Raw genomic sequence first — 14,681 nt, 5'->3', positions numbered from 1 at the left:
TTTTACACGGCAAAATGTAGTTAAATCCTTCCTACCCTAAAAGAGAGAATCCGTTTCTAGGGTGGGGCGTTTCGTTGCACCCCACGATTCGTCACCTTTTTTTTTTTTTTTTTTTTTTTTCTTTCCTTTCTTTCTTTTGGTTAAGGAAATGATTCAGTGTACTACGCTTACTTGAACATGCCACGCGTCGTGCTTGATTGGAGTCTTCAACGTGGAATCCACGTGGCGGATTATGATTAGTTTGCTAAATTATGTGGCTACATGTCAACATTTTGTTTGCTAAAAAACTGAGCTTACACGGTACAAGACACACTAGATCATACCGGAAAATATCACGGCCGACAGTTGGGCCATTTGCCGTCGTCTTATTCGCCACCGTAGTACGTGGCGGGCCCCACTACCTGACGCGGACAACTGCCACGCTTACCACCAACGCGCCCTTGTCTGCGTGTGTCCTTCAGGCGCCAATCTAAACCGCTCTGTTTTTTGATCCGACGGCCGCAAAAAAATCCCTGTTTAATTTTTAAATAACTATTATTTAATATATTTATATATTATTTTTAAGTTTATTTGTAGTCATTTTATCCATTTTAAATTTTTAACAACGTCAAATTTTTGATACTACTTAGATAAAATTATTGTAAATAATTCCAATAAAAAATAAAATTAAATAGAAATACATTGAAACAAAATAAATCTACACTAAATTAAATAAAAAACAAATTAAAGAAAATAAAATAAAAAAATTTAAAACGCAACAAAATAAATTAAAATCTTTTTTCTTAGTCTTTTACTTCGGATTTTTCCCTTACTTTTGCTTTTATTTTTTTTGTCATTTTCTCTCTTTTTTTAATAACAATTTACATAATCGTTGTTTTAAATAAATGATAAAAACTAGTGATTGCCTTTATATTTTTTTTATGTCATTTTCTCTCTTTTTTTTAATAAGAATTTACATAATCGTTGTTTTAAATAAATGATAAAAACTAGTGATAAAGAAAAACTGAAAATAGTTTATTTAAAACTTTTTGAATTTACTCATTTATTTATTATTGTCAGAAATTATGATTTTTTAATGGTTACGTTTGCATCGGTAGTTACCACTAAATATATAAATATGATGATATGACGTAATAATAATCTAAATCTATTAATTGTCATAAAGTTTTTTAGTCAACTATATAATTTATTATAACCGTTGGATTAATATTTTATGACTAAAATAATGATACGCATTAATGAGTAAATATTATAGTAACCATTAAAACCACACACATTGTCAAAAATTATAGTAAATAACAGATTTTTAAAACTAAATTAAGTAAATGTTAAATTTTAAAATTATTTAAAGTAAATAATAGTTTGTGGTGTAAATGTTTCATTTATGATTAGTAAAGAATAATTTACGTGGTAAAAAATCTTTTTTCACGTGTAACTTTTTTATCAATCGTAAAATGAAAATTTATGTGAAAAAATATTTTTACTAATTGTAAATGAAATTTAACGGTAAACTGCTATTTATTTCAAATAATTTTAAAATAAATAATTTTAAAATATATCATTTATTTAATTAGTTTCATAAATCAACTTTTATTATAGACACTTTACAATAACACTTCAAGTTTTAAGTTTGAATTGACATATGTCAAGAGAAATAAATTATTTTAGAGAATGCCAACAACTAAAGATATTTAAAAACTATATAAAATTCATAAAATACAAATATATGCATAAATAATCATAAAACTCTCACAAAATTTAAAGATATAAATCAAATACACAAAGTATAAGCATAATTTTGTTGGTTCACAAAATGTAAACTATTGTAATAAATTTAACTATGATAAAAGTCAATATAACCTAAAACGGGCCTTCGGCCTCCAAAGACGAATTGTTTCGTAGCACGTGTAATCCAAATCCCCACGACTCATTTTACGTGGTCTACAAAATGTTCCTTTTTTTTTGGTAGAGAGATTGCATGTGTAATTCCATTCCTCTGAATCTAGACGTACGTTCACTTTGCGAATTTAAGTTTAAATATAATATTTTTTAAAATTTTTTTATTATAATAAAAAAAATTAAATATAATATTTTTTAAAAATTTTTTTATCGTAAAAACTTAAAATTAAAAATTTAAATCAGTAAAATGAATGAGATTTTAGTATGTATTTTGTTTAAGAATCTATATCATAGTTCGAATCATGAATTATAGTTCGTTACAATATTTTTTCTCATAAAAATACATATAAATTAAAAATAATTTTAAATCATGATTCTAAATTCATCAATCAAGTCAAAGTGAAGCAAGCCCCATCAACCACGTGGCAAAATCCAGGGGACCGCACGCGCGTTGCAGATGATCACAACCGTAGAGAAGCGCGAGCCACGAAATTTTCAACTGGATTGAAAGTTGGCTTCGCGTCCGCTCGTCCAGAACCTTCTCCCGGGATTTTTTCACAACTCTTGAAGGACCATTTTTTTTTCTTTAAACCGTACTAGAGGTTCAGAAGACGATCAGTGTGCGAGTCCAGATAATCGCGAGCGAAAGAAAAAGCATTTTCGTGTTCTTCGAGAATTTTCTCTGCACTTCTCTGTTATGGTAAGTTTCGATCTCTTGTTCTTCTGTTATCTTTTTTTTTTTTGGTCTCTGATTATGTTTTGGTGTTCGATTAGATTCTGTTTCGTTGTTCTTTATCTTTGTATGAAAATTTTGATTCCGAGTTTGTTGAAAATGGAAGATAATCGTTATTTGTCGTATGAATTAATCCTAGGAAATATGTTGTAGGCGCAGTTTGTCCCCTTTTTTTTTTTTTTTTTTTCTTTCCTTTCTTTCTTTTGGTTAAGGAAATGATTCAGTGTACTACGCTTACTTGAACATGCCACGCGTCGTGCTTGATTGGAGTCTTCAACGTGGAATCCACGTGGCGGATTATGATTAGTTTGCTAAATTATGTGGCTACATGTCAACATTTTGTTTGCTAAAAAACTGAGCTTACACGGTACAAGACACACTAGATCATACCGGAAAATATCACGGCCGACAGTTGGGCCATTTGCCGTCGTCTTATTCGCCACCGTAGTACGTGGCGGGCCCCACTACCTGACGCGGACAACTGCCACGCTTACCACCAACGCGCCCTTGTCTGCGTGTGTCCTTCAGGCGCCAATCTAAACCGCTCTGTTTTTTGATCCGACGGCCGCAAAAAAATCCCTGTTTAATTTTTAAATAACTATTATTTAATATATTTATATATTATTTTTAAGTTTATTTGTAGTCATTTTATCCATTTTAAATTTTTAACAACGTCAAATTTTTGATACTACTTAGATAAAATTATTGTAAATAATTCCAATAAAAAATAAAATTAAATAGAAATACATTGAAACAAAATAAATCTACACTAAATTAAATAAAAAACAAATTAAAGAAAATAAAATAAAAAAATTTAAAACGCAACAAAATAAATTAAAATCTTTTTTCTTAGTCTTTTACTTCGGATTTTTCCCTTACTTTTGCTTTTATTTTTTTTGTCATTTTCTCTCTTTTTTTAATAACAATTTACATAATCGTTGTTTTAAATAAATGATAAAAACTAGTGATAAAGAAAAACTGAAAATAGTTTATTTAAAACTTTTTGAATTTACTCATTTATTTATTATTGTCAGAAATTATGATTTTTTAATGGTTACGTTTGCATCGGTAGTTACCACTAAATATATAAATATGATGATATGACGTAATAATAATCTAAATCTATTAATTGTCATAAAGTTTTTTAGTCAACTATATAATTTATTATAACCGTTGGATTAATATTTTATGACTAAAATAATGATACGCATTAATGAGTAAATATTATAGTAACCATTAAAACCACACACATTGTCAAAAATTATAGTAAATAACAGATTTTTAAAACTAAATTAAGTAAATGTTAAATTTTAAAATTATTTAAAGTAAATAATAGTTTGTGGTGTAAATGTTTCATTTATGATTAGTAAAGAATAATTTACGTGGTAAAAAATCTTTTTTCACGTGTAACTTTTTTATCAATCGTAAAATGAAAATTTATGTGAAAAAATATTTTTACTAATTGTAAATGAAATTTAACGGTAAACTGCTATTTATTTCAAATAATTTTAAAATAAATAATTTTAAAATATATCATTTATTTAATTAGTTTCATAAATCAACTTTTATTATAGACACTTTACAATAACACTTCAAGTTTTAAGTTTGAATTGACATATGTCAAGAGAAATAAATTATTTTAGAGAATGCCAACAACTAAAGATATTTAAAAACTATATAAAATTCATAAAATACAAATATATGCATAAATAATCATAAAACTCTCACAAAATTTAAAGATATAAATCAAATACACAAAGTATAAGCATAATTTTGTTGGTTCACAAAATGTAAACTATTGTAATAAATTTAACTATGATAAAAGTCAATATAACCTAAAACGGGCCTTCGGCCTCCAAAGACGAATTGTTTCGTAGCACGTGTAATCCAAATCCCCACGACTCATTTTACGTGGTCTACAAAATGTTCCTTTTTTTTTGGTAGAGAGATTGCATGTGTAATTCCATTCCTCTGAATCTAGACGTACGTTCACTTTGCGAATTTAAGTTTAAATATAATATTTTTTAAAATTTTTTTATTATAATAAAAAAAATTAAATATAATATTTTTTAAAAATTTTTTTATCGTAAAAACTTAAAATTAAAAATTTAAATCAGTAAAATGAATGAGATTTTAGTATGTATTTTGTTTAAGAATCTATATCATAGTTCGAATCATGAATTATAGTTCGTTACAATATTTTTTCTCATAAAAATACATATAAATTAAAAATAATTTTAAATCATGATTCTAAATTCATCAATCAAGTCAAAGTGAAGCAAGCCCCATCAACCACGTGGCAAAATCCAGGGGACCGCACGCGCGTTGCAGATGATCACAACCGTAGAGAAGCGCGAGCCACGAAATTTTCAACTGGATTGAAAGTTGGCTTCGCGTCCGCTCGTCCAGAACCTTCTCCCGGGATTTTTTCACAACTCTTGAAGGACCATTTTTTTTTCTTTAAACCGTACTAGAGGTTCAGAAGACGATCAGTGTGCGAGTCCAGATAATCGCGAGCGAAAGAAAAAGCATTTTCGTGTTCTTCGAGAATTTTCTCTGCACTTCTCTGTTATGGTAAGTTTCGATCTCTTGTTCTTCTGTTATCTTTTTTTTTTTTGGTCTCTGATTATGTTTTGGTGTTCGATTAGATTCTGTTTCGTTGTTCTTTATCTTTGTATGAAAATTTTGATTCCGAGTTTGTTGAAAATGGAAGATAATCGTTATTTGTCGTATGAATTAATCCTAGGAAATATGTTGTAGGCGCAGTTTTAATTTTTCTCAGAATAATACAGCGGTAATTATATGTTATTTCTTTGGTTTACGATTTTTCAATCAAATGAACATTAGACTAAGGGATATATTGCTTGTTGAGATAGAGAAAGTAGTTTTTGAATTTAAGTTCCTGATTAGGATTAGGATTACACGCGCAATATAACATCATGGAACATGCAATATTTATCTGTTTACTTTGCGGCTTAACATGGAGAAGTTTGCCGAAATGACAACCTCAAAAAGTGAAATTAGCAAAAACCTTGTTTCAATGTTTTAACATGTGAATTGTGATATCTGTTCTGTAGAGAGAGAGAGAGAGTGAGAGAGAGAGAGAGAGAGAACAAACCATGAGCAGAATTTATGTCACACTTTTCCATTTTGGATTAGATACTTTTATTTATCATTTTCCAAGTTTTGGTGTTTTTTTTTCCTATTAATTAAATGCCGCTTATCATGCGTTGTTCTTAGTCGTCTTCTTGTCTTGGAACTAAATTCTGATTTTTTTTTCTATTGTGCCAGATGTCGTACTCCAGGAGGTCAAGGTGCGTTCTTTCTGTTCTGTGTAACTTGGACTTCTGATGAAGATTATGGTTCATTCGTGACTGTGTGCTTATTATGATGTTTGATTGATTTTCCAGGTATTCTCGTTCTCCGTCCCCCAACAAGCGATACAGTAGGTCAGTCTCGAGGTCTGTGTCTGTGTCAAGGTCAAGAAGTCGGTCAAGGTGGTGACTTAACCCAGCTGCTTCTTTATGCATTTCTTTTTATTGGGTCGTCTTACCTGTTGAATGTATTGATCATCTTGAATGTATTGATCATCTTATTGTATTTTGGGTGGCAGGAGCCCTTCAAGTGATGTTGATAATCCTGGTAACAATCTGTACGTGACAGGGTTGTCGCCTCGGATCACGAAGCGAGAACTTGAGAAGCACTTTGTGACCGAGGGAAAGGTATGCTAGTAATTGCACCTTTTTTTGACTTGCACAGCAACCAAATCTTCATTCGACAGAATTGCCCATTGAAATTTCTTCTTGTATGTGTTACTGTATTTTTCAATGGTTTTATTCTTTTCTTATTGCCTTTGTTTTTATTCTTTTCCCTAGGTTGTGGATGTTCATCTTGTGGTTGATCCGTGCACGAGAGAATCCCGTGGTTTTGGATTTGTTTCGATGTCCAGTGTTGAGGAGGCTGATCGCTGCATCAAGTATTTGGACCGCTCTGTACTTGAAGGCCGTGTAATCACAGTGGAGAAGGTAATAGTTGCTTATGTTTGTTTATTGATCATTTGGTGGACTACTACAAGATTCAAAAACACTAGTGGCTTCTGTGCCAAATTGCGTTTTGTATAAGAGTTACTGGATGTGGTTTCTATTAGTTCATTTGAGTTTGAAAGTTCTTTGCTTCTTCCACTTGAAGTGTTTGTGGCAGCAGGTTAGCTGTGTGTAGCAGCTCTTCACCAAAATCCAAACAACTAACAAACAAATCGAACTCAACAAGAAGTATCAGATCATGGGGTTGTATGCCCTGCATTTCTCTCTCTTTTTAAGCTTAATTAAATATTGTGCTGATTTATGTTCTTCTTATTATGAATTTATGACCATGTCGTAACAATTGTTCAAGTCTTATTAGGCTGTGTTGTTCTCTCGTGGTGGTCTAGTATTTCCGTGATTTAACTCAAAACTATATTATTACAGGCTAGGAGACGAAGAGGGCGTACTCCTACTCCAGGACGGTATCTTGGCCTAAGAACAATACGTGGTACGTGAATTTTAATATTAGTATTTGTGGTCTCAGCGGCTTGTATGATTGTTCTTTTCTAATCTTCTGTTCTTCTTTCTCTTTAGTGCGTCGACGAACTCCAAGCTACTCTCCTCGTCGATCTCCTAGCTACTCTCCAATCAGGAGGAGCCGGAGTCGCTCACCCCCATCGCTGGATAGAAGTAGGAGTAGATCATACTCTCCTCAGTACAGCCATAGGAAATCATACTCTCCATATTACAGACGAAGGTCATATTCCCCTTATTATACGAGGCGCAGATCATACTCTCCTTATGAAAGTCGACGCAGATCCTACTCTCGGTCACGGTCCCCTTACAGCAGATCACCATTGCGCTGTCGTGACCGGTACTACTCTCCTTATAACTCCAGGGACTACTCACCAGATGATCGGTATTATGGAAGAAGATATCGCTCCAGGGACTATTCCCCAGATGGCTCCTGCTATGAGAGAAGATATCGCTCCGGGGACTATACCCCAGATGACTCCTACTATGAGAGAAGAAGATACCGCTCCAGGGAGTATTCCCCAGATGAGACTTACTACGAGAGGAAGCATTGCTACCGTTCCCGCAGTGTCTCGCCAAGGGCAAGGCGGAGCTCAAGAAGGAGCTACTCACGCAGTGTCTCACCTAGACCTAGAAGTTCAAGGAGGGTTTATTTACGGAGCCTTTCTCCTGATGGGAGAAGCTCAAGCAGTCGCCCCCCAAGTGCTTCTCCAATTCGTAGGAGCTCAAGGTCTCGCAAAGGTTCATCTAGGCACCACTCTCGGGGTAGCTACTCTAGGAGCAGAAGCTGGAGTCGGAGTGCGAGTGCAAGCTCTAGATCTATTTCGAGATCTGCTAGTCCTAGATCAGCCTCGCCTTCATCATGAGGAGTGATTGTATCTCCACCTAGAGCTGTCATCCATGACTAAGTGGCTGCATATTTGGTTCTCTTCAGAGTTGTGTCTAAAAAGATTGATCGTTGGTAGACAATTTACTGTGTATCTGGAGCTTCTCGTCTATTAGATATCTATTTTAGTGACATTAAATAATTAGCGCGTGTAACGGGTGATTTCTTGAACGTCTGTTTGCGCACCCATGTTATTGATATATAATTTTCAGAACTTGAGTTTATTTATTTTATATTGGTAGAGGCTATACCTACAACCTCGTTGATATTAAAAAGACGGGCAAGTGGAGATGAATAAATCTCCTTGTTTTCCTATAATAAAAAAAAATCTCATTGTGCCGTTTTTTGTGCCTAAAGCTGCTTATAATGGGAGAGAACGCAAGTATAAAAGCGTGAAGAATTCATATAAAAGGAAACAATTGCATATGAAAACCAATTTATTCAATTCTCTGTTTCTTAGGATATTACAGCAAATCAAATTATTTATTTCTCTGTTTTTTAAAATATTACAGCACAAGATATTGAAACGGGATGGGGGTAAGCAAAACGAGTACGAGCTCATAATGCCTTTGAGTAGCATTTTATTGGTGTATATTGTTCTCTTTTTTCCTTATTTTTCATGTGATTCTGTGGAATTTGTAACATGTTGCCAAGAACCAGAAGTCCAGGTTGGATTCATGGTACACGACACTCCTCGATGTTCCAAATTTCCTTGGCATACTGAGCAATTGTTCTGTCACTGCTGAACTTTCCACTTCCTGCTGTGCTTAGTATTGACATCCTTAGCCATCTTCTCCTATCCCTGTAGTTGAATAAGAAGGGCATAATTTTGAATGTCATCGTCAATGGAAAGAGCATTGAAGAATTCTAGTCAAATGATAAGACCAACATGTGCACTTTTTGTTCCACAAGATGCGTATGAAATTAAACAAGTTAATATTTTTTATTTTGTTCGTAGCATGAAAGTGATCGTGGTTAATAAATTAACTCAAGAATTTCGAATAATAGTTTAGGGTGCTATTATTTTATCTTTACTTGTAAGCTTCATCAACTTTTGCCTGAGCGTCCATGTAGCTTGGGAAATCATGGCCAACAAGGAAATAATCTCCACGGCCATAACCGGAGTTTCCCTCGAGAGACTCGAGAAGTGGGTTGTAGTCGTAGCTTCCAAATGCTCCACTCCTAATAAACTGCATGGCCTCTACAAACCGATTATCTGGTCTGAACTGAATGATTTAAGAGGCCAAGATGTCAGATTATCAATAAGTGAGAAAACTATCAAAGAATGGTTTGAAGAGTCCATGTGTGTGAATGCTCCTCAACCTACAGAGTGAACTACTGACTGTAACCAATAATGAAAAAATTGACACCATGTACCAGCCCATTCTCTCGTTGCTTCCGCACTGTGGGGACTTTATCTGCTGTAGCACCAAACAGAAAGAAGTTGTCCTCTCCAACTTCCTCTCTGATTTCCACGTTAGCCCCGTCGAGTGTTCCTATAATGAGGCAACCATTAAGTGCAAATTTCATGTTGCTTGTGCCGCTTGCCTCCATGCCGGCAGTGCTGATATGCTGTGATAGCTCACTTCCTGGAATTAGCATCTCTGCCACAGACACGTTGTAATTTGGAACAAACACGACCTGAAAAGTTTCGCCAGTTTTAAAAAGACAAGTCTATGTAGACCACATTCATGGCTGGGCATTAATACGAGTAGGGGATGGAGGTATAAAACATATAGCTTTAGAATATCAAAGGCATCATCAGGTATGAAAATTTGAGAGATGTTGCAAAATTAACATCTCATGTATTAGAATTTTCTGCTATCTGAAGACAATCTAAAGGACCTTGATGAATCATGCAAATATATAGCAATTCTATGACCAGATGGAATAAACTACTTTAATCTCTGAATAGGTCTGTTTGAGTTACTTTTAGTCTTTAGAATGTCAAAATAAATCTGAGCAACGAGGCCTGTGCTATGTATTAGAAATGCGTGAAATTTCAACCTAGTTATATGGCCACAGAAAATCTGAAGATCCTGAAATGTATTACAGATGTTGCAATTCTGAGAAGAATACAACTAACCTTCAAATAGCTGTTGACTTCAGGATCATTGTTGACAACCACACCAACATCGTTCACCAGTTTCACTATTCTTTTGGCGTTCGTATATGTTGCAAATGCCTTTCCTCCGATCATGATGGTGCGTGGAGTTGTTTTCTTTCGTTCTTCATAGCTCATCTCCTATCCAGATTCAGTATAAGCTAGTTATCAGAGAATACAATATCAGCTAAATGATGTGAAACGTAACAACGGGAAGACTATACCTTTAATTTCTTATATCTATATATAGCACCCAAAATATTCAGCAACTGTCTCTTATATTCATGGATACGCTTCACTTGTATGTCAAACAGGCTATTTGGGTCAATACTCACACCTGCCACACGCTCTATGTACTGCGCCAAACGCAGTTTATTAGCCATTTTGGCTGATGCCCATTCATCTTGGAAGTCTTCATTGTCTGCCAACTGTTGGAGAAAACGTCGTTGGTGAAAGTAATAAGATAACAATAAAAAGTAACCAAAGTCATAAAGAGGAAGAAAAAATATATTCTTTATACGCACTTTCCGAAGACCTCCTAGTAGGTCTAGGTTGTGGACCCATTCATCAGTTTTTAACCATTTGGTGATTATGTTACTGAGCTCAGGACTGCAAAACCGAAGCCATCGGCGAGGAGTGATGCCATTAGTTTTATTTTGGAACTTTGTTGGCCATATAGAGACATAGTCTGCAAATAACTCAGACTTCAATATATCACTGTGCAATTGGGCAACACCATTAACCTGAAAATAATCAGGCATCAGTCGGTTTAAAAAAAAAAATCAAATGAAATCAAACAACCAACTAATGAAGGAGAAGTGGTATCATTGAACATAGGAGGGAACTAGAAAAAGGAAGCAAGATAAAAGAACTGTTTATGATACGAGTAATATCAGCTGTCCTGTAGGCCGTAGCTGAAGATTTACGTGACATTGTGTGAGCTACAGGAGACACTCGATTTAGATTTGCCAATGCGTTTAATGTCTTACCGTATGAGCAGAAACCACACATAAGTTTGCCATTCGCACAACAGGCTTCTGTGGATTATTGTCTAAGATGCGCATGCTTTCAATCTTACTCTCGAGATCGGATCGTGTAGCATGTACCATAGCAATAAACTGCAAGGAGTTTTCATTTTCATAAGAACAATCTTTGGTACAGATATATTGAAGGAATATATGCAAGATGTACCCTCTTGTCAATTTCTTCTATGATTTCCATATGGCGAGGAAGAAGTTTCCACATCACAGATTTTGACCATTTCTCAAGCGCTTCAGGAAGGACTGTGTGATTAGTATAAGCAACAGTCCTGGTCAAAATTAAAATCGCACTGTTTAGGTCCAAAAAAAACTCCAAACTAAGATTAAAAAAAAAAAGACTGCTCTCCAGCAGCCTCAACAAATGACAATCACACTAAAAAAATATCTTAATATGTGACATGTAATAGACCTTGTTGTCACTTCCCACGCTTCATCCCATCCAAGTCCTTCCTCATCCAATAGCAATCTCATTAGCTCTGGAATAGTAAGTGTAGGATGAGTATCATTTAATTGTACAGCAACCTTCTTGGGGAAATCGGACCATTTCCGTGAGCCTTCTCCCGGTTTCCTCTCCTTGAACCTAAAGATAATGTCCTGCATTTTTTTTTCAGGGAACAGGATTATGGACTGAGCTCTAATAGAAAGACAAACAAACAACTGAACATGGAATAGGAAATCCTCAATATATAAAGTAATGGTCATTGACACAAAGCTTTATAGCCACTTTATCACTCAATATGAGTAGAGAAGATCAACGAACCTGAAGTGATGCACTGCAGAGGAAAAATTGTTGCTTCAGCCGTAAAAGCTTTCCATTTTCGGTAGCATCTCCAGGATATAGAACAGCACAAATCTGCAGACTCACGATTCGGTACGAACATGATGCGAGAGAAACTCTTAGAAAGAGAACAATTTAACATTAAATGAACATTTTCAGTGGAAATGTAACAACGGCAGTAGGAGTCAATATCAGTACTCAATCAAAAATTCATGGCTCTTTTCAAAGAAAGGGTGTGCACTTCCTGAAATACTTTTCGATATATGAGCAACAACCTACCTGTTGAGCTCGAGAATGAAGCTGTGCGGCAGATTCATATTGTCCGTCATTAAACTGAAATAGGTTGAAATCCGCAGAGGTAGCCTTTGCTTCCCAAAGACGAAGGCTAATAGTGTTCTTGGTTTTGTATCCTGGAATTGGCACATCATAGGCCAGAGCTTGGAATACCTCTCCCCCTACCCATTTTCGCCTGTAAAAGATTCATAGTACAGGTATTTTTAGTTCAGATAAAGACGTTCGGTGCAATCAAGTTTCATCTTTATTTAAGATAGCAAATTACTCTTGAATAATTTGGTAAAATCCCATCTATAATTTATGCAGCGGCATTTTCAAAGAGAAATTACTTAACAGTCACTTACGATCCATCAGGATTGACCTTAACGTGGCCAAAAAATTGGACAGGGAACACCACATCATGCCTGACAATTTCCCAAGGACTAAACTTCTGCATAATTTCCATTAAAAGTTATTAAGCAAAGACTGTATAGAAGAAACAAAATTACAGATACAGAGAAGGACAGAACCTCTAGCCAATCCTCAGCAATTTCTTCTTGGCCTTCCTCAGTGATTCGTTGCTTGAACAGCCCATATCGGTACCGCAAACCATAACCCCAAGCGGGAAGATTCAATGTCGCCATTGAATCCAGAAAGCACGAAGCAAGCCTTCCCAGACCACCATTTCCCAGGGCAGCATCTTTCTCCTACAAAGATTCATTCCCAACAATCATCAACCCACTCTCTGCTGAAATTGAATTATATATATATATATATATATATATATATATATCCAGACTAGCCTATACTTAAAGACCAAGAAATAGAATTCAAGCAGGCAAATTATTCATTTCAAAAGAAGACTACTTGGCTAAAAATCGTAACTTCACCAGGTAAAATTCCTAAACTAACGTAAAAGCATCGAGATTTCTGCCACAAGAATATGATAAACCAATACAAGACCGAATAGAATATTGCTCAAAGCTAATTCATATCGAGGCTTACTTGTTCTACGATTTCCTCAAGATCATGTCCCAACTTATTCAAAGCGTCTGCATAGGCATTTTGGATATTGAGGTTCCCAATCGCGTTCGTCAAAGCTCGTCCTTGAAGATACTCCATCGATAAGTAGTACGTCTGCTTCGGATCCACCTTATCAAAATGCTGGTACGTCTCGTTCCATTGCTGCCAAAAAATAATACGCAATAAAAAAAACAATAATAATCAAATCTCTCCACAAATTTTCTCTGAAAAACAAGAAAATAAGAAAGTAAATCGGAGTCCGAAAAGATCTTCGATCAAGAGTGTGGAGTCAAACCTGTATGAGACGGTCACGGACGCTCTCGGCGGTGGCGTAGAAGGCTTGCTCGGGCTCGAACTTGAACGGCGAGAAGTGAGGGCTGTACTGCGCGTGGTAACTGATGTTCGACGCAATCTCCGCCGGCTCTTCGGCCAGCGGTTTCGCAGCTGCTGGAACCTTCGAGGAGGTTCTAGAACCAGTACCGCCATTCGATTTCACCGCCGCCGCCATGGCCTAGTACCAATTTTCAGAAATCTGCACCCAAAAAAAAAAAAAGAAAGAGAGAGGGAGAGAACTTTATCAAAATGAAGAAATTCAGCGTCATACAGTTGTAGATACTGCAAAATTAAACAAAATGAATTTACTTTTTCGTGAAATTTCAGTACCGAACCGTTAAAGAGAATAAAGAAGTGGTACTTGGATACAGCACTAGCGAAGAAGAGAAGAGTCTAATAAATAAAGAAAGTGGAAGAGGAGATATTTTTAGAGAGAGAAAGAATATGCTACGTACACTGATTTTCTTGGGAAAGCGGACAAAGTGCCAGAGAGATTGAGATCTTTGGAAGCTTCTGTGAAAAAAGAAAAATATCGGAGAAAAGAAGAAGGAGAAGAAGTTGGAGTGAGCTTTTTTTCTTTTTAAATTTTCTTTTCTATTTTCTCGGGAAAGTGATTGAAGTGAACGTGAAGGTTCACATGGAAATGGAGAAGAGAGAGTGGAGTTAAATGAGCGGCTTACATGGCAAGTCTGGGCCATTTCGGGATCAGATATTGAAGGGGCTAAGCACACGTGTTCGCATTTAATTAAAAAGTGGGTTTTGACTTTGCTTTCACGATAGATATTGATCGTTAAAATTTGACGATGTTTGGGCCGAAACGCTGTCGTTTGCTTTTGGAGTAAGGAAAGCAATGCCAATGCATCCAAATGCTGTACTGATCACAAGATTTCACGGACGCAGTACTGATCACAAGATTTCACGCAAGATTTCACATGGCTTTGGATCGTCATTTCTGTTTAGCTTAAAAATTATTAGAATAGTTCATTTTACCGATTTGAGTTTTGTTACTGTAAAAAGTTCTTAGAAATAGTTACATTTAACTTTTTTACTACAGTA

At 35.2% G+C, this 14,681-nt stretch overlaps 2 protein-coding genes across 5 annotated transcripts; one reads left to right on the top strand and one right to left on the bottom strand.

The window, feature by feature from the left end:
- The first annotated feature begins 5,043 nt into the window (after positions 1 to 5,043).
- Positions 5,044 to 8,300, top strand: LOC21404905 (serine/arginine-rich splicing factor SR45a). 2 transcript variants are annotated; one of them, XM_024170961.1, is made up of 7 exons: positions 5,044 to 5,206; positions 5,924 to 5,946; positions 6,043 to 6,081; positions 6,246 to 6,354; positions 6,508 to 6,657; positions 7,099 to 7,162; positions 7,249 to 8,300. In XM_024170961.1, exons 1-7 carry the CDS (start codon positions 5,204 to 5,206, stop codon positions 8,052 to 8,054), a joined length of 1,194 nt encoding a protein of 397 aa, XP_024026729.1. In that variant the 5' UTR covers positions 5,044 to 5,203; the 3' UTR covers positions 8,055 to 8,300. The 2 variants fall into 2 exon arrangements, with proteins under 2 accessions (XP_024026729.1, XP_024026728.1); XM_024170960.1 differs by having other exon boundaries at positions 6,043 to 6,129.
- A 181-nt stretch (positions 8,301 to 8,481) lies between these two features.
- Positions 8,482 to 14,288, bottom strand: LOC21404904 (alpha-glucan phosphorylase, H isozyme). Of its 3 annotated transcripts, none has more exons than XM_010106390.2 (16): positions 14,081 to 14,288; positions 13,588 to 13,824; positions 13,275 to 13,454; positions 12,800 to 12,976; positions 12,635 to 12,720; positions 12,276 to 12,465; positions 11,979 to 12,071; positions 11,628 to 11,812; positions 11,370 to 11,487; positions 11,168 to 11,296; positions 10,703 to 10,921; positions 10,403 to 10,606; positions 10,161 to 10,319; positions 9,452 to 9,715; positions 9,110 to 9,300; positions 8,482 to 8,876 (listed from the first exon to the last, which is right to left on the bottom strand). In XM_010106390.2, exons 2-16 carry the CDS (start codon positions 13,798 to 13,800, stop codon positions 8,750 to 8,752), a joined length of 2,535 nt encoding a protein of 844 aa, XP_010104692.1. In that variant the 5' UTR covers positions 13,801 to 13,824; positions 14,081 to 14,288; the 3' UTR covers positions 8,482 to 8,749. The 3 variants fall into 3 exon arrangements, with proteins under 3 accessions (XP_010104692.1, XP_024026769.1, XP_024026770.1); XM_024171001.1 differs by lacking the exon at positions 14,081 to 14,288 and adding an exon at positions 13,935 to 14,008; XM_024171002.1 differs by lacking the exon at positions 14,081 to 14,288 and adding an exon at positions 13,956 to 14,004.
- Between the last annotated feature and the right edge of the window lie 393 nt (positions 14,289 to 14,681).

The sequence above is a fragment of the Morus notabilis genome, unplaced genomic scaffold (genome assembly GCF_000414095.1).
Source record: "Morus notabilis unplaced genomic scaffold, ASM41409v2 Scaffold101, whole genome shotgun sequence".
Classification (NCBI taxonomy): Eukaryota; Viridiplantae; Streptophyta; class Magnoliopsida; order Rosales; family Moraceae; genus Morus; species Morus notabilis.
This window is presented reverse-complemented; position numbering and strand designations above follow the sequence as displayed.

Coding starts and splice junctions, on each gene's coding strand:
- LOC21404905 (XM_024170960.1), top strand. Junction 6,130..6,245: donor AGGTCAAGAAGTCGGTCAAG/GTGGTGACTTAA, acceptor TTTGGGTGGCAG/GAGCCCTTCAAGTGATGTTG. Junction 6,658..7,098: donor GTGTAATCACAGTGGAGAAG/GTAATAGTTGCT, acceptor ATATTATTACAG/GCTAGGAGACGAAGAGGGCG.
- LOC21404904 (XM_010106390.2), bottom strand. CDS start 13,800: ATGGCGGCGGCGGTGAAATCGAATGGCGGTACTGGTTCTAGAACCTCC. Junction 10,320..10,402: donor ATAGATATAAGAAATTAAAG/GTATAGTCTTCC, acceptor GAATCTGGATAG/GAGATGAGCTATGAAGAACG. Junction 9,716..10,160: donor AAGTCAACAGCTATTTGAAG/GTTAGTTGTATT, acceptor GAAACTTTTCAG/GTCGTGTTTGTTCCAAATTA.